This window comes from Cyanistes caeruleus, chromosome 20 (genome assembly GCF_971803275.1).
Source record: "Cyanistes caeruleus chromosome 20, bCyaCae1.hap1.1, whole genome shotgun sequence".
NCBI lineage: Eukaryota > Metazoa > Chordata > Aves > Passeriformes > Paridae > Cyanistes > Cyanistes caeruleus.
In genome coordinates this window covers 7,650,476-7,671,308 of record NC_141720.1, presented here as the reverse complement: position 1 = coordinate 7,671,308, position 20,833 = coordinate 7,650,476, and the positions used below count along the sequence as shown (strand labels likewise).

The 20,833-nt window shown below is 49.9% G+C and overlaps 3 protein-coding genes and 2 long non-coding RNA genes across 9 annotated transcripts; 2 read left to right on the top strand and 3 right to left on the bottom strand.

The window, feature by feature from the left end:
• Positions 1 to 133: 133 nt before the first annotated feature.
• On the bottom strand, positions 134 to 1,885 carry MRPS2 (mitochondrial ribosomal protein S2). 2 transcript variants are annotated; one of them, XM_086858756.1, is made up of 4 exons: positions 1,715 to 1,885; positions 1,570 to 1,641; positions 1,321 to 1,450; positions 134 to 1,021 (listed from the first exon to the last, which is right to left on the bottom strand). In XM_086858756.1, the coding sequence occupies exons 1-4, from the start codon at positions 1,740 to 1,742 to the stop codon at positions 478 to 480; spliced, it is 774 nt and encodes a 257-aa protein (XP_086714882.1). In that variant the 5' UTR covers positions 1,743 to 1,885; the 3' UTR covers positions 134 to 477. The 2 variants fall into 2 exon arrangements, with proteins under 2 accessions (XP_086714882.1, XP_086714883.1); XM_086858757.1 differs by having other exon boundaries at positions 1,570 to 1,638; positions 1,715 to 1,865.
• PIERCE1 (piercer of microtubule wall 1) lies at positions 1,741 to 2,761 on the top strand. Of its 2 annotated transcripts, none has more exons than XM_086858758.1 (3): positions 1,741 to 2,001; positions 2,109 to 2,147; positions 2,269 to 2,761. In XM_086858758.1, the coding sequence occupies exons 1-3, from the start codon at positions 1,741 to 1,743 to the stop codon at positions 2,467 to 2,469; spliced, it is 501 nt and encodes a 166-aa protein (XP_086714884.1). In that variant the 3' UTR covers positions 2,470 to 2,761. The 2 variants fall into 2 exon arrangements, with proteins under 2 accessions (XP_086714884.1, XP_023794066.1); XM_023938298.2 differs by having other exon boundaries at positions 1,869 to 2,001; positions 2,069 to 2,147.
• A 145-nt stretch (positions 2,762 to 2,906) lies between these two features.
• Positions 2,907 to 14,056, bottom strand: PPP1R26 (protein phosphatase 1 regulatory subunit 26). Of its 3 annotated transcripts, none has more exons than XM_086858753.1 (3): positions 13,661 to 14,056; positions 7,209 to 11,222; positions 2,907 to 3,425 (listed from the first exon to the last, which is right to left on the bottom strand). In XM_086858753.1, the coding sequence occupies exons 2-3, from the start codon at positions 11,159 to 11,161 to the stop codon at positions 3,377 to 3,379; spliced, it is 4,002 nt and encodes a 1,333-aa protein (XP_086714879.1). In that variant the 5' UTR covers positions 11,162 to 11,222; positions 13,661 to 14,056; the 3' UTR covers positions 2,907 to 3,376. The 3 variants fall into 3 exon arrangements, with proteins under 3 accessions (XP_086714879.1, XP_086714880.1, XP_086714881.1); XM_086858754.1 differs by lacking the exon at positions 13,661 to 14,056 and adding an exon at positions 13,343 to 13,535 and having other exon boundaries at positions 7,209 to 13,297; XM_086858755.1 differs by lacking the exon at positions 2,907 to 3,425 and having other exon boundaries at positions 7,135 to 11,222; positions 13,661 to 13,954.
• Positions 13,983 to 15,360, top strand: LOC111937060 (uncharacterized). The gene is made up of 3 exons (XR_015278309.1): positions 13,983 to 14,062; positions 14,354 to 14,482; positions 15,037 to 15,360. It is a non-coding gene; the product is annotated as an uncharacterized LOC111937060 (long non-coding RNA).
• On the bottom strand, positions 14,997 to 19,873 carry LOC111937155 (uncharacterized). Its single transcript, XR_002868460.2, has 2 exons — positions 19,688 to 19,873; positions 14,997 to 16,933 (listed from the first exon to the last, which is right to left on the bottom strand). It is a non-coding gene; the product is annotated as an uncharacterized LOC111937155 (long non-coding RNA).
• Positions 19,874 to 20,833: the final 960 nt, after the last annotated feature.

Below are 20,833 nucleotides of genomic sequence, written 5' to 3'. Positions count from 1 at the left end.
GACCCTCCCATCCTGCATCAGCCACTCTGCAGTGTCCCCAGCATGGGCCCATCCTTCATCCCTTTCCCTCACTGCTGTGATTGCCCTGACCAGACTCCCCATCCCATTCCACAAGAGAAAAATCCAAAGAGGATCACAGGGATAAATCCTTTTATTTGCTAAGAAGAGATGCAAAACAGAAGTGGTTTCAGGTGAGATCACAAGCTCAGGAAAGCCACAGGACAGCAGCACCCCCCTGCAACAGTGACAAACTCAAGGACAGGAGCAGGGGCTGGCTTGGCTCTATTTCCCCTTGCATTGCCCTGTACAAGTTTTTGGAGCTAGAGACCCTCCACGGCTGTGACTGCTGTGGGATCACCGTGCACAGGACTGGGGGGTCCCTTCCCCAGCCAGCCAGCTGTGCCAAGAGCCGGTGCTCTGGATGCAGAGCCAGTCCCATGGAATTGGAGCAGAGGCACTGAGCCCATCTCTAGGGCTCTAGTTGCCCTCGGCTTTCTTCCACAGCTCCTTCGTGGCCTCGCTATGCCGCCTCTTGTCCTTGGCACGGATGATGGTCATCCTGAAGAGTTTGCAGTAGAGCTCCATGGCCGCGGGGCTGTCGTCGTTCCCGGGAATGGGGTAGGTGATCAAACACGGGTTGCAGTTCGTGTCCACCACCCCAACCGTGGGGATGTTCATCTTGGCCGCGTCCCGGATGGCCACGTGCGGCTCGAAGACGTTGTTGAGGGTGCTGAGGAAGACGAGGAGGTCGGGCAGGCGGACGCCAGGGCCGAACTGGACGTGGGCGTTGGTGAGGAGCCCGCCCTGCCAGTAGCGGGTGTGCGCGTACTCCCCGCACGCCCGCGCCGTGCTCTCGACCAGGTGGCAGAACTGGCGCTTGCGGCTGACGAACAGGATGATGCCCCCGCGGTAGGCGACGTGGGCCGTGAAGTTGAGGGCCAGCTGCAGGTGCTGCATGGTCTGATCCAGGTCGATGATGTCCTGATCCAGGCGGCAGCCGAAGATGTAGGGCTCCATGAACCTGCGGGGGCAGCGGGAGGGCGGCACAGGGGACACGGGGATGGGGTGTGCAGGCATCGAGTGTTTGTGGATGTGTGGGGCACCACAGGAACCATCCCATGCTCCTGCTCCCGGCTGATACCAGAGGTGTTCTGTGAGAGCCCTTGCACCCAGCGTCTGTCCCAGTCTCACACCCTCTCAATGTTGGGGGGATCTCCTGCCCTGGGTGGGCAGTTCCAGGCTCAGACCAATCCAGCAAATGTGGTCTGGGGAAACATTCCCGATGTCAACAAGCACTGGATCACGAAAAGCATCACTCACCTGTGCCGACATCCCTTTTTGTGGCCCAGGTGCACCCGAGCATCAAAGAGATCTTTCAGGGTGAAGAGCTCCTTCACGCTGAAGAAGTCGGGGTGGCTGAGAGGCTCGGTCAGCAGCTTGTCATCCTCAGCTGAGAGAGGGGAACAAATAACCCGTGTGTTTGGTGGGACTGCGGGGCGGCGGCCGAGGCAGCACGGCCGCTGCTGCAGGGCTCAAGCGCTGTGTGCCGGGGGTGCAGGCAGCACTCACCGCGGGGCCGGCTGGCTGCCGGGACCGGGACCGGGACCGGGACCGGGACGCTGCTGTAGAACCGCGGGGCTGCTGCGGGAGAGAAACACGCGGGTCACACGGGCGGGGCGGGCCGGGCCGGGCCGGGCCGGGCCCCGCAGCTCACCTGCCCGCAGGAGCCGCGGCACCGCCATGCTCCGGGCCCGCCGCAGGCCACGGAGGAGGAGGAGGAGGGAGGGAAGGTCAGCGGCGCTTTCCGCTTCCTGCGGGGCGGAGCGGAGCGGAGCGCGGCCCCCGCCCTGCCCGGGGCGGTTGCGCGGCTCGGAGCGGTCGCTCCCCGCCCTCCGCGTTTCGTCGCCGGGCAACGCTCCGGGCCGGCGGCTCCGCCATGTCCGGCCTCAGCCCGGGGGTGCCGCGCCGCTTCCAGGAGCTCACCTTCTACCGCGGCTACGGGTGAGCGCTGGCCCGGGCCCGGCCCCGGCGGCCCGCTCCCCGCGCTAGCTGTGCTCTCCCCCCGCAGGCAGCCGCAGGGTCACCCCCGCTTCCGGACCGTCAACCAGAGCTACGGCAGCAGGGCCCCCACGGTGCACGAGCTGCCGGTACGGGACCGAGCATCCGTCCCCGCTGCATCCAGCCTTTGCAGCTGCTGTCGAGGTTGGCTTTTAAAACATTCCCACCCTCCCCCGCCCCTCTCCTCTCTCCTTTTCTCGCCATCCGCAGAACTCCTTCCACTCCCTCTCGCACAAGTTTTCGGATCACCTGGGCAAGATTGGCATGTACAGGAACGAGAGCCTGAACACGTCCCTGGAGAAGAGCCACTGCACCGGCTCCGACACCTTCATCACCGCCTACGAGCACCTGGATTTCCACCCCAGCTACAACCCCAGCGGCCCCTCGCACTGCCGGGACCAGCCGCTGTAGCCAGGACACGGCTGCAGCGCTTGGCTGCCTTGGGAAATACACCCACAGCCAGCCTTGCTACTAAACACACCCGCTAGACTACAGAGGGAATGGTATTTAGGAGTAATACGTTAAAGATTTAATGTGGTTAAGTGTCAGTTAGGTAGCTGATGTGAAGCATTTTACCTAATTTATCAGCAGCATATAAATGCTAGAACTACATAAATTCCGTATTTATCCCGTTGTCCCCTTCTCTAATGATCCTTTACACTCTTGCCTCATGTACCATGTATCATTAAAAATTAAGACTAAACTGCTTCTCTACTATTTAATGAATAATCAAGCTGCAAGTTTTCCAGAGGTATTCATTAACTCTTTGGATTTCTGGTAGAAAGTTCACATTTCTTCTCACTCAAAACAACAAAGTTGTAAGAAATTATTCAAATAATGACAAGTAATCAAGAAAAAATTTGAAGTTTTATTGGAACAACTGTAGGTACAGGCAAAGAAACTGCATCAGTTGGACAGGGACTGCACTGAAAGAACATCTGAACATTTTTGACTGAAAAATGAGTTTTTAAGAGAAACTACTCTGCCTGTTGATGGATGAGAAACTGTCCCACCTTACAGGTGTAACATAACATTAAAGATGAGCATAATATTATTCAAACTGTTTGCTAAAAATATAAACAATGAGTGTAACATTATGTCCAAACCCCACTGCGATTGATACTCCTCACATGTCAGAAATATTCCCTGCTTGTGGCATGTGGTAAGAGCTGGGTAAATCCCCCTCTGCTGCAAACACACCAATAAATTGGAACAGATAAATAAACTGAGCAGAAATGGGCCTGAAAAATCAACATTTCAAAGATTTAACATCTAAAAAGAAATAAGCAACCCTCTTTCATTTGCTGTGATTCTTGTATTAGACTCTAGACAATACCTGGAGCTTCTTAGAACTTCCCTTTCTTCTCCTGAAATGAGAAAATAACAAAGTGCTGAATCAATAGAAATAATGTGACAATGTTACATATATTTTAATCCACAGATTTTTCTGCAGGTGGCATAATTTAGGAATAAGGCTGCCTCTTAAAAATATAAACAGAGTGGATTCTGTCACTTATTTTCCCACTCCATCTGAAAACACCCACCTCTTCTTTCTTGCTTCAGTTTCTCTCCTTTTAATTTTAGTCCTGAAACCAGTTCCTTTGAAGAGTTTGGCATGCAGTGTACAGTGTATCTAAGTGTTCAGAGGTTAGACCAAATACACCTTCCTTAAAAGAAATACCTATACAAATTCAAAATATCATCCTATAAACGACTCATTTTACCACACAGGATCTACCTGGAACAATCTTTCTACTCTGTCTTTTGAAAGGAAGATTTTCACATTTGCAGATAAAATTACGTGAGGCTGAACTATCACCAACTGAAGGGATGAAAAATTTAAAAGCTTCTACATTAATAAAAGAAATGGGGGTAGGGATGCTGCGTTCCTGCCTTTTATAAAGAGCAGATACATGTCAAAACACATGTTCCTAAAATAGCTGCAAAGAACTGGGAATAAAAAATTAAGGGAGTCCTTATTGTCCCTTGAGGAACCTTGAAGTTGTACCCAAAGCACACAAAACCAGTCACTGGGGTAACAAATGAAGCAATAAACCTCTTTTCACATTTATCTGACACCTGTGGTACTGCAGTCAGGATCTGTAACTCACCAGAGCTGTAATAAAAAACACCGAGTTGTTTAATCACTTAATATCTAAATTTAACAAGTTTTGTGCTCTGACTGGAAAGAAAAATTAGCATTGTGTATTTTTAAAAAATACAAACCATCACTCATTAACAGAAAGGAAGAGCTGAGTTTATGGTTCCATGTATCTACTGCAATAAGTGGTGTCTCAGGAGGGTGGGAGAAACAGGAAAAGGAGTTTTCTGGACACTCCCCAGAGCTGGAGAGACAGGGCCAGCAGGGCTGTGCAGTCTGTGCCCGCTCTGTGCCCTCCCTGGCGCTGTCTCTATAAACAGGAAATAAAATCTGCTTTTGGAACTGCTTTGATGAAGATTCAGCCTTGAGAGATTCGTGCTGCAGTCCCAACTTTGGTACCACGTGTGGCAATTTACTGGCACTCAATATAATCTCTTTTATTCCTCAGCTGGTCAGCCTTTAGTGATGTGTAAGAGGGATTTCTTATTGCTCCAAACCACCAGACTTCTCTTTTCTGAATAAGTGATGACAACTGGGCCAGGATGAGGACACTGCCATGGGAGCCCTGGCTGTTGCAGTCCCAGAGATGCTCCTTGACACACATTTAATTACACATGGAAAGATTCCACTTCTTTACCACAAACACCAGGAAAGAAAACTCTCGGGGTTCTGCTACCACAAGAACCATTCCAACCTCCCCAAAGCCACCCCTTTGTATTTTGTAAATTCTCCTCCTTCATTTTTTTGTTACAGAGAAATAACGACATCGTCAGTCAGGAGGGAAGAAGAGGGAACACAAAAGTTATTACTCGCTCAAGATGATGACACAAACCATAGGAACACTCCAGTTTCACGGTCCACGGGCAGAACCCCATTTATTAAACATTAGAAACTCAGCAATGTACACCAGTTCCTATATACAAATCAAGTTCATCAATTAAAAAAAAAAAAAAAAAAAGTGCTGTTTGAAATCAGGTTTTATTTAAAGCACAAGGTAATTGGAATTGCATTTTAACTGGGAGTGAATCAGGTCACGAGTGGGACTGAGGACACAGACACAGTGACAGGGGCACAAGACACCTCTGAATTCTTAATGTGGATTTACTGAAAACTTTTGAGGAGAAACATTCAGCTTTTTATACAAACAGTACAGAGTGCTTCCAAGATCTCTAGGAAAATTAAGTATACAGTTTAATCCTTTTAAAGCAAGGTACTTGGAAAACTTCTAGTTTAAAATACCAGCCTATTGACCTATTCCAAACAAAAGGCTCAAATCCTGCAACGGAATCAAGGCAGAGCAAAAGACAAACCTGTGAAGAGGGAGTGCAGGCACTGAGCTACGGAAAAAAACACTTTTCCTACCACAAAATGGAGATGAGCTAACACACTGACCTTTAAACAACCCGACCAACCGACCCCAGGGCTACAAAAAGGTGGCTGGACAGTCAGAAATGCCAAGTGAGCACTAGAAACATGTTCCAAACGTAGCTGCACCACAGCATAAACACACCAAGGATGTTTATTTCTCTACATGCCACAGATACTACTCTATGCTACAACGTATTTTGCCTACATTCTGCATCACACCAGGGACACCATGGGATTCTGGATCCAGTCTTGGCTGCTTTTGCTCCATTTTGCAAGTTTAAGGCCAGCCTGGAGGAAGACTCCTGAAGTGACTGAGAAACAAAGTGATGCTAAGTGGTGGTTTGGCTGAGAGAAGTTCTGCAGAAGAGCAAAGAGAATATCAGATCAATTCACAGGGACAAGATGTGAGAACAAACTCCTCCAAGGACTTCACAACACAAAAATGAAAATGAAAGAGCCAACAGCTCCAATTTATACCTTTTGAATTTGCAGCAAAACCAGTGTGGGGGCACTTTTTTTTGTGTGTGTGATGTGAATTGCTACTTCAATCCCGTTGAAAGTCACTACAAATAAAAAGATAGTAGTGAAAAATTGCTTTATTCTGGCTGCTGGAAACAGAGGCAGAGAAAGAGCCTGAAGAAAGAACAGTGCTGAAAATATCCGTGGCTGAAAAAATCCATTTGTGTTGTGACTTCCTACAGCAAACCCAGCTTTGCTTTATTGCACCAAAATTGTCAGTGAAAAGTTCACAGAAATGTAACATTTTAAAAACCACTTCTGAAAATGGAAAGTTAAGGGCACTCAGCTCCAGAAAGTTCATTGAGGAAACCAAAAGCCATCTCTGGGTTACTGCAGGGCATCAAAATGAGAGAGTTGAGAGTAACGAGGAATTGTTTGAGCCCTGCAGGCCCAACAGTACAGAAATCCAGGAAAATCCAGGGAAATCATGTTGTCTGAACAGACACACTCCTTCACTTGTCTTGGACTGCAATTGTGCTTGGAATCATCTGCTAGCAGGAGGTTCTGGGTATTCAAAAGGATTTTGAGCAGCTGCTGAGATCCCTTTGCACAGGAGGTGCAGACAGAGCCATCCACTTGATTTACCTGAATTTGCATTTGTATCTTCCAGGCTGGATCTCCACAGCCACGAGTTCTGCTCAGGGACCTCATCCCACAGTCCTCAAGTGGGAAATCTGAGCTCCAAGCAAAACCCACCCCACAGGATTGTCCTGAGGCAGCTCAGGTGTGGCCACTGTCACATCATCTGCATTGCTATCCAGGGCTTTCCTAGGATGTCCTAACAGGTTCCCAAATAAATTCTGTGCGCAAACAGGTTTCCCTTTGAGAGACAATTAGAGGCCTCATAATTTAAAGTGTAATTAGCCAATATCTTATCTACAGTAACTACAGCATCCTGTAGGAATGCAAGCCCTAAAAATCATTATAAAAAATATTTCCTTAGAGCGTTTTAAATAATTTACAAAATTCTACAAAAGCTACGAATGTCTATCTGTGATATCCCTGTTAAATAGAATTATTTTCACATTAGTGTGTGTATGATATACAGGTATCAGCATCTCCCACTGCCTCTCCTTTCCTGTCTCAAGTTTTATCAAGGTAATTACAATCAGAGTTATTTTATAAAAAGACTGCTAGTGTAAAAAAAAAAAAAAGTACTTACATATTTGAAACCTTTTTTTCCAAGAGGGAACCTGGGCAGTCCCCTGCAGGTAGATCAGTAAATTTTGCACAGGTTTTGGTTAAAAATTCCTGCCCTTGGTGTACTTCACTAGCAGCTTCCCTGTTCTGCAGGACAAGTATTTTTCCTTCCATTTTGGAGCTGGATACCTGAATTTCTTCCTGCCTGTCAACTTTTTCTTCCTTAATGCACATCTGCACACGGTTATCTGCACATGCTCCTCCACTATTATACACTGCTGCTGCTGTCACATTGAATTCCTGCCTTGGGCAAGCTAAACTTGCATCTGGCCTCTTGTCCAGCTGGTTATTCCCTCCCTTACAGCCCACTTGAGCACTGTGCTGAGCTGCCTCTCTGCTGACTCTATCTGCTTTTCCCACACTGCACTCAGGGCGTGGGGGATCCGCAGTGGAGTCAGCCCAGCTGCCTTGGTGGATATCTCCTTCCTTGATCCACATCTGGGTATTCTCAGCTCTGGAGGTTTCTCTGCAAACCTTATCAGCTTTTCCTGCTGCCACGCTCTGTTCCAGAGAGGGCAGGCTGGAGTGGGACTGATCCCCTGGAGCATCAGCCTTCCTGCTACCCTCAGCTGCCTCTTTGACACACTCAGCTCCTGCACAGCTTTCTGCTACATGGGGACTCGCCCCTCCCACAGTGAGTTTCTGAGAAGAACTGGCTGCTGTTATTGCTGGTGTAATTTCCCCGCTAAATTCGCCTTTTGGCAAGGGGTTAAGTACATCTGTGTCCTGGGAAGCTGCCTCCATTCCCGAGGCACTGCTCTGGGTGAGCAAACACTCTGCTTTCTGCTTTTTGTTCAAAAGCATCGATTTCTTCCTGTCCCGGGCGTATTTCAGACCTGCAATAAATTTACTTGAGATTTTTAATTGGAAGGTATTCTTCCTTTTAGATCTGGGCTTTGCATTCATAACTTTTCTCACTTTACACCCTTCATTTCTGCTGGGTTTTGGGGGCTCTGGGTTACGGACATTCCTTTTACCTGTTGCATTCCCAAGTAACTCCCCAGCAGCACCACCTTTGACCCCACCCAGTCCTTGTTTAGCTTTTGACTGACCAGTAGTAGGAACATTCTCGGCAGAGGAAGCACATTTCCCACTGCCAGCTAACATTGCACTTTTCCCTTCTGCTCTCTGAGAGCCCTTCACCTCCTCAGTTTGCTGAGCTACCTCAGTATTTTTACTCTGACCCAGCACGAGGTCAATCTCGTTTTCCACCGGCTGCTGCTTTGCTTTTCCTTTATTACCAGTTTGTTTGGTTGCTCTAAATAGGTCCGGACTTGCATCACCTTTTTGCATCTCTGAATTGCTTGCAGAGTCTTTAGCCTTTTCTGCCAAAAACCTCCTGATTTCTTGCTCGATGCTGTCATCGCTGTCCACTGAGCTGCTGTCACTGGCGTCTGACACAGCTGGGAAAGCACATTTTCTATTTTTAGCCCCCCGCTGGTTTGAAACTGGTTTAGGTTTATTGCTTTTTTTAAGCTGTAAGTTAAACTCCAGGTTTTTCATGGTTTCTGGCTTGTCATTGGGAAGCTTGATGTTGTCTGGAGGGTTCCTGACTGCATTCTCCCTCACAGCTTTCCTAGGTTTTGAGAGGCAGCTTTTTAGCAGTGAGGGATTTTTACATTTCCACTCATTTTGCTGAAGACTACTGAACTCATCCAGCAGCTGAGTTTCTGTCTCACTGAATCTGACTTTCTTCTTACACTGAGCTTTCTGGTCCTTGGATTTCTTCTTTAACTTCCTTTTAGACCGTAGCAGATCCTTGATAGCACTATCCAGGTCCTCATCACTGTCCAGAGAGCTGCTCTCATCACCCGACCCCTCCCTCTCTGGGGTTTGGATGGGGTTTTTTATAGGTTTTCTTGTGCTACTCTGAACCTGCAGAAAAGGGTTTACAGAGTCCAAGGACACACATCTACTGCCATCAGAGCCAGACAATTTGGGAGACATCAGCTGCTGCTGCCTTGGGTCTTTATTACTCTGAGCATCCCGGAGCTCTGCAGGGTTGCTCAGGGCACGCTCCTCTTGGAGCACAGGGAATTTGGAATAGTTACCTGGCTGGAAAAGTCCTGGTTCCAGCTCTTCAGGTAGTTTTGACCCCCCTTGTTTTGCTGCTCTGCCTTCCCTTTTAAGTCTCCTTTTCCTACTCAGGGATAATTTCAGTGTTTTGGGCAGAGCAGGCTGAAGGGTCCCGGTGAGGCTGTTTGGATCAGAAGGCAGAGGCATCTGGATGGAGCGTGACAGGCTGGGAGGTTTTGTTCCAAGGTTTTCTGACTGTGCTTTCAGAGCCAAAAAAGCCCTGATTTCTTGCTCTATGCTGTCATCACTGTCCACAAGGCTGCTGTCACTTTCACAACGGGAGGACGAGAGAAGCTGGGGAGAAAAGAAGGAGTCTGCAGTGAGGGATTTGTTGTCACTTCCCATTTGGGATGGCATGATTGTTTTGGAAATATCCAGGATAGCTTCTGCACACATGAGTTCTGCAGATGTGTCTGCCCTGCAAGAGGCCTGCAATGTGAGCTCACAAGCAGCAATCTTGTTTTCTGGAAGTGCAAAATGTCTGGCTTTTTTCAGTGGTTTAAACAGCTTATTAAAGTCATTGCTGGTGCTTTCTAATCCCGTTGACTTGGAATTAATTTCTTTTCTCTTGTTGCTTATAGGGTTTTTAGGGATTTCTGGTGAGGCACTTTTTGTGGAGCTAATTGTCAGGCTGGCAGAAATGTCTGCCATACCCTTTGGATCAAATTGATCCCTCTGCAAAGGGACACAGTTTGCTGCATGACCTGCCTCTTTCCTGATTTTCTCCAGCTGGTAAAGCTGAATGGCTTCTTCGATGCCATCATCACTGCTCGAATCAGATGTGTGCATGCTCTCCTTGGTAAGTGCTTCCCTTGGCTCCCAGTAATGAGCTCCACTTCCCTCATTCTGCTCCACGAGCCAGGGCTGGCTGGCAGTGGCCATTTCTAGATATGCTTGGTTCACCTGGCTGAAATCACTGGGCTCTGCTTGGATTTTTGACTGCAAACACTTGGACTGGGCACTGGATTTTTGCAGTTTGGGATGGTGTCTCAGGAGCAGTGCATTACAGTCTTGCTTTATAGCACCACAGTTTGCTGTATTCGATGCTTCTTTGTTGCATTTCAGGACAGATCTCACACGAGAATCCTTTTTATCCTCTTCAGTAACACATTTACTAATTTCTTGCTGCTTTTTCTCATTCAAGAACTGCACTATTTCAGCTTGTATGCTCTGTTCAAAGGAGTCATCGCTGCTGATGCTCTGAGGAGAAGCAGGCTGGAGCCTTTTCCCAATTCCCAGGTGGTCAGACAGGTACTCTTCAGAGAGCATCTCAGCTTTAAATTTCACAGGGAGGAGGTTACTTGCCACTTTGTTCTGAGAGAATTCTCTCTTAAACCTTTTGTCTCTGCTCACATTCTCAGAACGCTCTGCATTCCTTGGCAAGGACTGGGCACTTTTGCTTTTTGTTTTCAAGTACTCTTGGATGGCTTCCTCTATACCTCGGTCCACAGAATCATCGCTGTCAGAATCCAGCAGGAGAGCCCCAAATTCAACATTCTTTTCCACTTCACTGTCATCAGAATCCTCAGGGCACCCTCTCTGGCTGTACTGAGGATGCTTCCGCAGCAGCGTGGTGCTGGATGTGACTCTGGTACTGGTGCCTTTTTCTCCCTTCTGTTTCTTCTGCACAACACAGCCACACTCATGGTTCATACCCAGGGCAGGCTCTTGGCTTTGCAGGTTGTTTATGATCATCTGCACTTTGGCGCTCACAGAGGTTCTGGTGACGTTGCCGTCGGATTCAGGGAAGCAAACGGGGTATCTACAATTCCTTGCTGGTCCAAAGGACTCCCATTTTGTCTGAAGAGCTACCAGAGGAGGAGCATCCATAAGGAACATTCTAGCAGACCACAGCAAAGTCCACGATGGAACGGATTTTCAGACTGGTCTCTCCTCCATCCTAAAACAAAGAAAAAACCACAAATATTTATTATGCATGTGCCTTCTAGAAATTCCATGAAATAATCCTGGTAACATAAACTGTAAATTATTAACACCCAGAACTACTGTGCCAGATAATCACAGGATTTACTCCTCAACATCACTTGAACAGGTAAATCAGTCTCTCCAGCCACTGGGGATAAGGCAGAGCACTCATCTGTGGTTTGTAGTATTTTCTGGCAAAATCACAACCCAATGCAGGTAATTCACTTCTGATAACTCTTCCTGTGCTTTCTGGTCCTTTTTACATGTGCTCCTGAATAATGATGCACTGCCCAGACCCACAAAGGTACCCACTGTGATGGTATTCAGTACACTGGTGCGTGTAAACCCCTTTGCACTGAGGTTGCTTGAATATTTTTGCAGAAAAATTAGTGGCAGGAGAGAAAGAACAATTTTAAGGAATTATTTCTTAGTGGGAGTGGAGAACTCAGCAAAATATTCTGCTCGTTGTTTGCTTTGGCAAAACTGCCCTTTTTAAGGACCACACAGCTCAGCTTTCCAGTTTTCCAACGAAAGCAGCACTGGCTGTGTCCACATGGTCAGGACAGGTGGATGTGGAGAAACCTGGTCCATCATCTGGGATGGTGGGACACAAAGCAATTCTTCCTCAGAGAGCAGACATCTCACACAATATCCCAACACAGCTTTTACTAGCTTTTACTTTTACTTTTACTTGGCATTAAACACACACAGCCCAGGGACTTGGGGCAGCTCAGAGAAAAGGAACTTATTTCTTCCTGAAACACAATCTAGAGCAATAACCCCGAGACATCAGTCATCTGGCCTCACTGCAGGATAAAAGCTCTTGGCAAACACAGATCTTGGGGAGTGCACAAAAGCAGGATGAAGATTAGGAGCTATTCTTTGTGCTCCAGTAGAAACCCCAGACAGAACGAAGCTTTGGTTTGTGGAAGGGTGGGAAAAGCCACCCACAAAACTCCAGTTAACACCCCAAAGAGTTCACCACCTCCACATGATCCCCTAAGGGTTGAAGGCTTCACCTGCAGCATCATTTGGTAGGACAATTGACAGTAATTCCCAAAAACTACAGCAGCTGGGTGGCTCTTCAAGCCCAGACTCCACACAAGCACAGTGAGCCCCAGCTGCAGTGGCACTGGACTCTGCCAACTTACAAGGACATGATTTTCCCTCTGAAACCTCACTGACCTTGCACTTGTCAACTATTCTCTAGATCTGGTTTCAAATTAATCAGTGGCATTAAATATTTTAAAAGATTAATGACTCTAAACTCTTCAAAACTTCTATTTATTTACTGAGAGTAAGGTAAAAGACAACAAGGGAAGACAATTATTCATCGCTCTTCGCTTGAGCAAATATAAATTAAAAACATTTTTCCTTGTAATAAGCAGCTAAGGATCAAAAAACCAGAAATTAGGATACCTCATTACCTTGAAGCAACACAATTAACACACTTTAGCTCCCAGATTCATTAAAAAATAAAACCCTAACGTTTCTCCTATTAACCTATTTCCACAGTTTTCAGGGAAGAGGCAGGTGCCTTCAGTATCCTACACCTGGACTGGGGGTCCTGTGAGAATTACATGGGATTGGGGGGAATTTTTGTGTCCCAGCACCCACCCAGGGCAGCCATGGAGACCGTGAGGGGACACGCGAGGGGACACTCAGCCAGGGGATATTCACAGAGGGTGTGAGGGGACATTAGGGGACACCCAGGGTAGGGTCTGAGGAAAAATGAGGGGACACACATCCAGGAGGCGGGGGGTACCCTCTGTAATTCTGTGAGGGGAAATGAGGGGACACCCACAGGGGCTGCATGAGGGGATATGAGGGGACTCCTATACAGGGGGTACCTACAGAGACTGTGTGAGGGGACACGAGGGGACACCAACCCGGGGGGCATCCACAGGGGCTGTGTGAGGGGACATGAGGGGACACCAAGCCGGGGGGCACCCACAGGGGCTGTGTGAGGGGACATGAGGGGACACCAAGCCGGAGGGCACCCACAGGGGTTGTGTGAGGGGACACCAAGCCGGGGGGCACCCACAGGGGCTGTGTGAAGGGACATGAGGGGACACCAAGCCGGGGGGCACCCACAGGGGCTGTGTGAGGGGACATGAGGGGACACCAAGCCGGGGGGCACCCACAGGGGCTGTGTGAGGGGACACGAGGGTAGCCCCAGCTCGGGGGTCACCCCGGAGGGGCTGTGACGGGTCCCCCGTGCTCGGGTGCCGCACGCAGCCGCCGCCCGCGGGACCCCGGCGGGGCGCCGCGCCCACTGCCCGCGGCCGGCCGGGCCCTGCCCGCGCCGCCATGGCTGCCCCTTCCCGCCTTCCGCCGCCCCGGACCCGGGCCCGGGCCTCCCTCGGCCGCCGGCGCGGCGGAGCCCGGCCGCGCCCCCCGCCCGCCGCTCACCTGCCGAGAGGAGGCCGACAGAGGGGACGGGGGTCGGCGGCGCCCGGGCAGGGCTGTCGGCTCCGCCGGGCTCCGCTCCGCCGCTGCCCGCCGCGCTGGTGCAGGAGCGGGCGGCGCTTCCTTCCCTGCCCCCGGGGAGCGGGAGGCATGCGCCGCAGGGCTCCGGCGGGGAGGCGGGGAGGGACCGCACCGGGCCGGGGCACAAAGGCGGCGGCGGCCGCTGGCCCTGAGAGCCGGCGCAGAGCGGAGGGAGGGCGGCGGGAGCTCGGTAACGATCGTAACGGAAGGGCCGCCGGGGGAAAGGGGCACCGCGGTCTCCTGCAGCAGCCCCGCGGCCAGGGCCCGGCTCCAAACCGCGGTCCCGGCGCGGAGCAGGAAAACAGCAGCGGAAAGAACGAGATGGTACTCGGCTCTTGCCTCGGAGCTATGCGCAGAGCAGGGGATGATCCACCCGCTCCCTTCGGGGTGCAGCGGGGCTGCCAGAATGGGGGAAATTCAAAATATCGGCAGGATGCAATGCTTGGCTGTCCCAGGCGCAAAGTTTGGGGTGCAGAACGAGAAGTGAGATGCAGAGAGCCAAGGCCTCTGCTTTCAGCCGCTGAAGCAGGTGCTGGGGCTCCTGGAGCTGTTGGGTTGTTGGAGCGTTCATATAGCGAAATACAAAGTTTTGGTACTCTAATTCATTGTTGGCAGGCGGGTTTTCCCTGAGGACACACTGCCAACCCTGTGCTGTCATCCCTGTGCTTCCAGAGCAGAACCGAGCTGTGGGATGCTTCCTATCGGGACACCCGTTTCAACCTGCTCATTCCTAAAACACACAGAGTGAGTCACAACTCTGTCTATAAATCTGCACAAGCATTTCCATTCCCTGTCTCTGGCAAACAAACCCCTGGTGCCTCAACCCAACGTGCTGCCTGTTTTCACTTTGTCAGTGCGTTTTGTTTCCCCGTGGGGCTGGAACACCTGTGATGATGCAGAGGAAAACTGCATCCTTTGGCTGGGTGTCATCAAAATCACAGGGGAAATGCTCAGGCTGGGTGATGACAAGTGGGGGACAGCACCTAAGGAGGCTGGAAATGGGGTGACTGAGAGTGTTTCACTCTTTTAGTGGCAACACATCACAAGATATGGGGGTGACATACGGCAAGGAACAGATTTTCACCTGCTTTTATCCCAGAGCTTCTTGTTTTGGGGAGCACGTGTATTTCTGTGCCCTTTCCTCATCTCCAGCTTCACATTTTAATCCTTTTCCTCCCCCCCAGGAATCCTTTACCACCAAACCAGGTTTGACCCTGGGAATGTGGGGCAGGACCATGTTGCAAATCACCAGACACAGTTACAAACTCTTATTAATTTATCTCTTGCTCTTACAACAGATAATACAGAGCCGATAAGACATTTGCCTGTGTGTTCTTGTCCCTGGGATATGTAACATGCTTTTATGTTCTGATCTGGCTCGCTTGAACGAGACTGCTGAAAACAGCACAGCCAGCAGCTGTGTGCAGGAGGAAACAATGGACTTGCTTTTTCTTCACTGCAGAATTGCAGCCTGGAGGTGAGGAAACTTTGCTTCGCTCACCATATTCCTCCCGAGCGCTGCGGCAGAGGAAATAAAAGGCTCTTGTGTTCCTGTATCCTCCCGGGCCAAGCCAATTTACATGTGAATGCACTTTTAAAATAAAATTAAAGTCAAAGCTGTGGCCAGAAGCCTGATAAATGTTTTTGTGCACATGCAGTTGCTTGGGAGGGGGGAGGCTGCTGCTGCTGCTGGAGAGCTCTGCTGTCCCCAGCTGAGGTGGCATTTGTGGCTCTGTGTGCCACTTTTACTTGAAAGAAGAGCAGAGCCTCTCCCCGAGGTGCCATTAGGGGTGATTTGTCCTCCTGATCCCTGATCTTGGGTGGAAATGAGAGCAGTGGTCCCCCTCCCCGCTGGACAGATGACAAAGTCACGAGCACTAATTGGACCCCTCGTTAGAATGGCTGGAATGGCAAGGGAACATTTCCAAAATGAAATATCTCCCCCGACCTCCAGATCTTCTCCTCCTGTTTGCAGGGATAGGTGCTCATTACAGGTGTCTCTGGATACCTCAGAGCCTGAAATCACAGCTCAGGTGATGGCTTTTATTATTTTTATTTTTTTTTCCCAGCGAGAGAAAGGACAAGACTAAAACCAAATTAGCAGGAATAAAAGGACTCACCGGGCAGATTTTATTGTTGGGTAACCTGTGGCTTCGTGGCCAATTAAAATTCCTACATGGAGCTATGTTAAAACATCAGCCATGTCTGCTGTGCTGCTGGTTTTTGGGAAAATGGGTCACAACTGATGCAGGCTGAGGGCACATCCATGCCTAGGGAAGTCGATAACCTCGGGTTCCACAAACCCTCTCCTCCTCTCCTTTGCATTCCCCAAGCACCTCTTGGGGTTTTGGGGCAAAACTCATTTACAACAGCACAATCCTGCTGTGATCATTGAGTTTTTTGGGGAAAAAGCAGTGGAGGAAGGAGGTGGACAGAGCCAAATCTGATTTTCCCTCACCCTCAATGTTTAGGGTCCTTTTTTCACATGCTGTACTGAACTTCAGGACACCCAGTGCTGGCCCTGCTCCAACATCTCCCTGCCCTGTTCAGCTCCTTCAGTCTGATCTCAGATGATTTATTAGATGGAGAACAACTGGATCATGTAGCAACATGGCAAATTGAAGACTTTAGTTGTTATTTAATAAATGCCAAGGAGACTCATGAGGCCTTGAAGTTATAATAGAAAGATCTAATTTAGGAAAAAAAAAAAAAAAAGGGAAAAGAGATGCCTGTGAAAGCTGCCAGGAAACAGTGCTGGGTATTAAACATTTCTGTTTACCCTCTGAATGGAACAGAGATGGTCTGAGCTTCCTTTTAACAGGGCTGGATGCTGCCCAGGGAAGCAGCACCTGAGGCAAGAGGAGGTTCAAGGGCAGTTTTTGGTGGAGCTCAGTGCTGGAAGCTGTGCTTTGTCTCACCTTGGAAGACATTGTATTTGTAAATCACCTTTGGTTGACAGATTTTTTTTTTTGAGGAAAGAAACCATCTGACTCCATGAAGCAAATTAAAGTGTAATTTTAGCAAAGAGGCAGGTTACAGAGTGCATTTAACATTTTTGAGTCAATCCTGGTGGGCTTCCCATCACTGACTCTTATAAAAGTGCAGCTGAAGGTCTCTGTGGGGCACAGCTCATTGCTTTGGAAGATGTCCCTTTTCTTGTTAATTCCACATATTTTGTCCACATTCTTGTTAATTCTGGCATAAGAAGACAAAGTGAAAAACACAATTTAGTGCCAAGAATTTAAACTGTAACCCTGACCTTTCTTTGCTACCATGTGGCAGAGACCTCTAAAATATCAAAGGAAATGACAGCCTCTCTCTCATATTCTGTACCTGGAACCTTTTAATGGTTTTTGTATGACTCATTCCTATCTAGGTTGAATGATAAATATTTCATGTTTACAATCCTGGACATGGGCCGTGTGGGCTTTTAAGAGTTTTCTTTACACAAATCCCTCCTTTCTGCCCATCTCCGCGGGCTTTGCTCGGAGGCAGTGCTGTCAGTATTCCCACAAGGACGCTTCCAGCTGGCTCCTGTGCTTGTCACAATTCTGCTTGTGCCCATTAGGTGTCAGACTCTTATCGGCTCAGTCTCCAGTTCCTGGGATTTCGGGGAGAACACGAGAATATGAGAAGCCAGAGCTGGGTGGCTTTTCTGGGATGCTCTTTCACCTGTGGGTCCTACCCAGAAAGGGCAAACTGGTCCTGTGGTGCTCAAACCACCAAACGGAGACTCTGTGCTGGTTTTGTCCCAGGTTATACCAGCTGGGATTCCTCCAGAGCCTCTGCTCATCCCTGGACTGCAGAATGAGCATCCACAGGCAGCAGCTCCTGCCCCAAACCTGCCAGGTTTTGCAGCACATTTGTGTTTTAGGCCACCTCTCATTGCGTTCCTGAGGTCAGCTCTTCCTTTTGCAGCAGCTCCTCACACTGCTGTTGTCTCTGTGGGGTCACTGAGGTGTTGTCAGAGTAGTGACCAACCTCTTCCCACCTGTCCATTCCTTTTGGGATGAGCACTTGGAACTGAGCCTTGATGTTGGGTGCCAAGCCCTACCAGCACCACGAGTGCTTGGATATTTCCTGCACCTCAGGGCTTGGGAGCACGGCCAAACACGTGGGGATTCATTCAGGGACAGAAAGTCAGGCTTTTTTTCTACTTTTTAATGAACCATGTGCAGTTTCCCACAGCAACACTTTGATTCCAGCCACGAGCCAGGATATAAACACGGGCATTTGGTGTCATGAGCCAAGGTGGCTGGTGATGAAAAGGGGTCTGTGAGCCTTTAAATGGCCTATTTAAAGGGCAGGATCAAAGATGTACCTTGGGATAGATACTTGCCCTGCTACATGAAGAAAAGCCAGAGTGAAACAGAGATGCTGCACTCACTTTATATTTCAAAAGAAAACTGCTTTGACTTTGTGCTGCAGTTGTTGAGAGCTTTAATGGGGCAGGGGGAGGGAAAGAAAACACAACATGCTCCAGCTGCCCTCATTACTGCTTCTCTGACTCTCTGCTGAGGAATCCCAGCACAGCCATGGACTTGTCCACCTGCAATTACCAGGTCCTGCATTTACAGAAGTGCTTTTCCTGATCTGCTGCTCGCCCAGGAGCATCCCTGCAGCCCCCTCTGAGGCAGAGGCTGTTGGATTCCTTCTGTGGAGCAACTCCTGATTCCCAGCAGAGCCATCCTGAGCACTGTCCCGGCCTCCATTAGCTCTAAACCGATGTTTTTAAGAGGCAGCTTCAGCTTTTCAGATCACCTTCAAGGAGTGCTCTATTTTTAGCATCCACGGACTCTTGGCTGCAAACAAGTGAAACCTCTCTGCAGTGAATTCACAACAGGGCAGCTGGCAGGGGTTCAAAGTCTCTGTCCAAAGTGCAGCACAATGGAAATGTGAGGTCCCTGTGGAGCAGGCTGAGCCCACGGAGCCACCACGGGATGCTGCCTGTCCAGTCTCTCCAGGGCCAGGGTGCACAGCCTCCTCCAGCAGCACCTGCAGCTGCCAAGTGCTCTTTGCACCAGTGGCTTTGATCAAGGGTTTGCAAATAGCTCCTGTGTTTGGTTCAGTGCTTAAAACGCTTCCTTAAATAAGTTTTAGATCAAGCCAGACATCACCCCTGTTTTGAGTTTTCATCAGGCTGAAAAAACACGCTGAGCTGGGGGTTTGTGCAATGCTTTGGCTTGGGCTCTTCTCCAGCGAAGCAGCACAGAGTGAATTGCTCTCAGCAGAGCAGCCAAAGCCTCCCCACAGCTCTGCAGGGTGAAGGAACCTCCCAGGAGCAGTTCCAGGCTGGCTGGAGCAGTGCTTGGAGAACAGGCTGATAGTTATTTGAGGTATTTCTTTTTCCCCCAGCCTTCATTCCGTTCTCCCAGTGGGCCAAAGGCACCTCCCAGCGCACCAGCCCAGAGGTGAGGAGGGCAGGAGCACCCCAATTTCGTGCAAGCTGCATCTGCTCACACTCCACATGTCCTCCTGCTGCTCAGGAGGCTTTTAGGGCCATGCCATATGGCCAGTGATGGGACTGAGTGCAGTGCAGATTCACCCTCCCATCCTGCAGAGCTGTCAGTGATGGAGAAACATTGACTGGGCAAATGCCTGGAGTACAACAGATCCATAACAGTTTTGGAGACAGAGCAGGACACCAAATCCTGCCCTAGGAAGCATTAAGGAAAATGTGATGTGCTTTCTCCTGGATGGGGCTTGTGCTGCTGGCATTGATGGTTTCCTCATCCTGATCTTGAATCCCCTGGCAGTGGTCTGGGCTCCTTGGAGAATGACCCAAACCCTCTGTGATCCTTCCAGCACACCTTGGCCCACTGAGATGCTGAGAGAACAATGTGGGGCTACAAACCTTCACCAAAACCGTGGCTCAACAACACACAAATTCTTGTCACTGCCCAAGTGGCCGGGAGGAATCAGAGGGGGAAGAAAGCCCATTCCCATTACCTGAGGTGATTTCCATTTTGCTCTCTTCTTGCTGCATCCCACACTGTACAGGGCGAGGGCTGGCTCTGACCCTTAGCCAGGCTCCCCTGCTTGGCTGGAGCTCAGGAGAGCCACGGGCAGGGAAGGGAAGGTGCGGAGGCAGCACCTCGGGCTGTGTGTGCCTGCGTGGGACGGGAAAGCCGGAGCAGCTTGAGCCCTACGTGCTGGGAGGAAGGAACCGGCTGCGAGGAGCTGGTGGGAGGAGGAGGAGGAGAAAACTGGGTGTCAGCAAACGAGGCAGATTGAGAGCTGAGACGTGTTAGTGGTTGTGTTTGGGATATGATCAACGCTCCCTTGTGACTTGCACAGCCGGCAGGGGCCTGAGTGGTGCAAATAGAAAATCTGAAATCAGTGAGATTGGAGCTCCTACATCCCCTTGTGCTGCAGGAGGCTGCAGGGGAGGGTGAGGCGCTCACACGCCTTGCAAACCCAGGCACGGGCTCATCCAGCTGCCACAGGGAAGGCGGTGGGTGAGCTGGTGGGTGGCACAGGGCAGCCCCTGCTCCGGGAGCTGAGCCATCCGTGACTGGTGGGTGTTGTCAGCACAGTGGAGAGCAGCCTCCTTTTCCTTTGGATACATGTGGGTATGGCCCTGAGGGTTTGCTCCCCAAAATCTCTGTCTGGAGACATCCCCAGCGCAAGGGATCGGGTGCTTGCCACTTGTTTGGATGCTGGGCAGTGGCTTGGCCTCAGCACCGTGGGGAAGGGGGAACACAGGGTGGGGAGAGGGGGGGCTTTTCCTCACCCCCTCGAATCTCTGTTGTGATAATTCGTGAGTGTCACTGGCACATCTGTTCAGAGGGAGAGCAGTAATACAGGTCCAGCTGAGCGACAAAATTGTTTTCAGGGCTGTTGATTCCCAGCTCGGGGGTGTGTGGTCAGCCTGATTGCAGGCTGGGGATTTTTAATTTATTTTTTCTCTTCTCCTTTGCCCTGTTCCTTGCAGCCAGCAGAGATCAGTAGCATGTAAAGCAGGCAGAGGCAGGATCTGTGAATCCTATCCCCCTGTTCCCATTCTCTGGGATAGATGGGCCATTTGGACTCACCCATGAGACCCTGAAAGCACTCACACAGCGCCTCCAGGAAGGATTTTCCGCTCACTCATGA

Coding starts and splice junctions, on each gene's coding strand:
- PPP1R26 (XM_086858753.1), bottom strand. CDS start 11,161: ATGTTCCTTATGGATGCTCCTCCTCTGGTAGCTCTTCAGACAAAATGG. Junction 3,426..7,208: donor GAAAAAAAGGTTTCAAATAT/GTAAGTACTTTT, acceptor TTCTCATTTCAG/GAGAAGAAAGGGAAGTTCTA.
- PIERCE1 (XM_086858758.1), top strand. CDS start 1,741: ATGCTCCGGGCCCGCCGCAGGCCACGGAGGAGGAGGAGGAGGGAGGGA. Junction 2,002..2,108: donor ACCTTCTACCGCGGCTACGG/GTGAGCGCTGGC, acceptor ACCGTCAACCAG/AGCTACGGCAGCAGGGCCCC. Junction 2,148..2,268: donor CCACGGTGCACGAGCTGCCG/GTACGGGACCGA, acceptor CGCCATCCGCAG/AACTCCTTCCACTCCCTCTC.
- MRPS2 (XM_086858756.1), bottom strand. CDS start 1,742: ATGGCGGTGCCGCGGCTCCTGCGGGCAG. Junction 1,642..1,714: donor GCCGCGGCTCCTGCGGGCAG/GTGAGCTGCGGG, acceptor TCTCTCCCGCAG/CAGCCCCGCGGTTCTACAGC. Junction 1,022..1,320: donor AAAAAGGGATGTCGGCACAG/GTGAGTGATGCT, acceptor CTGCCCCCGCAG/GTTCATGGAGCCCTACATCT.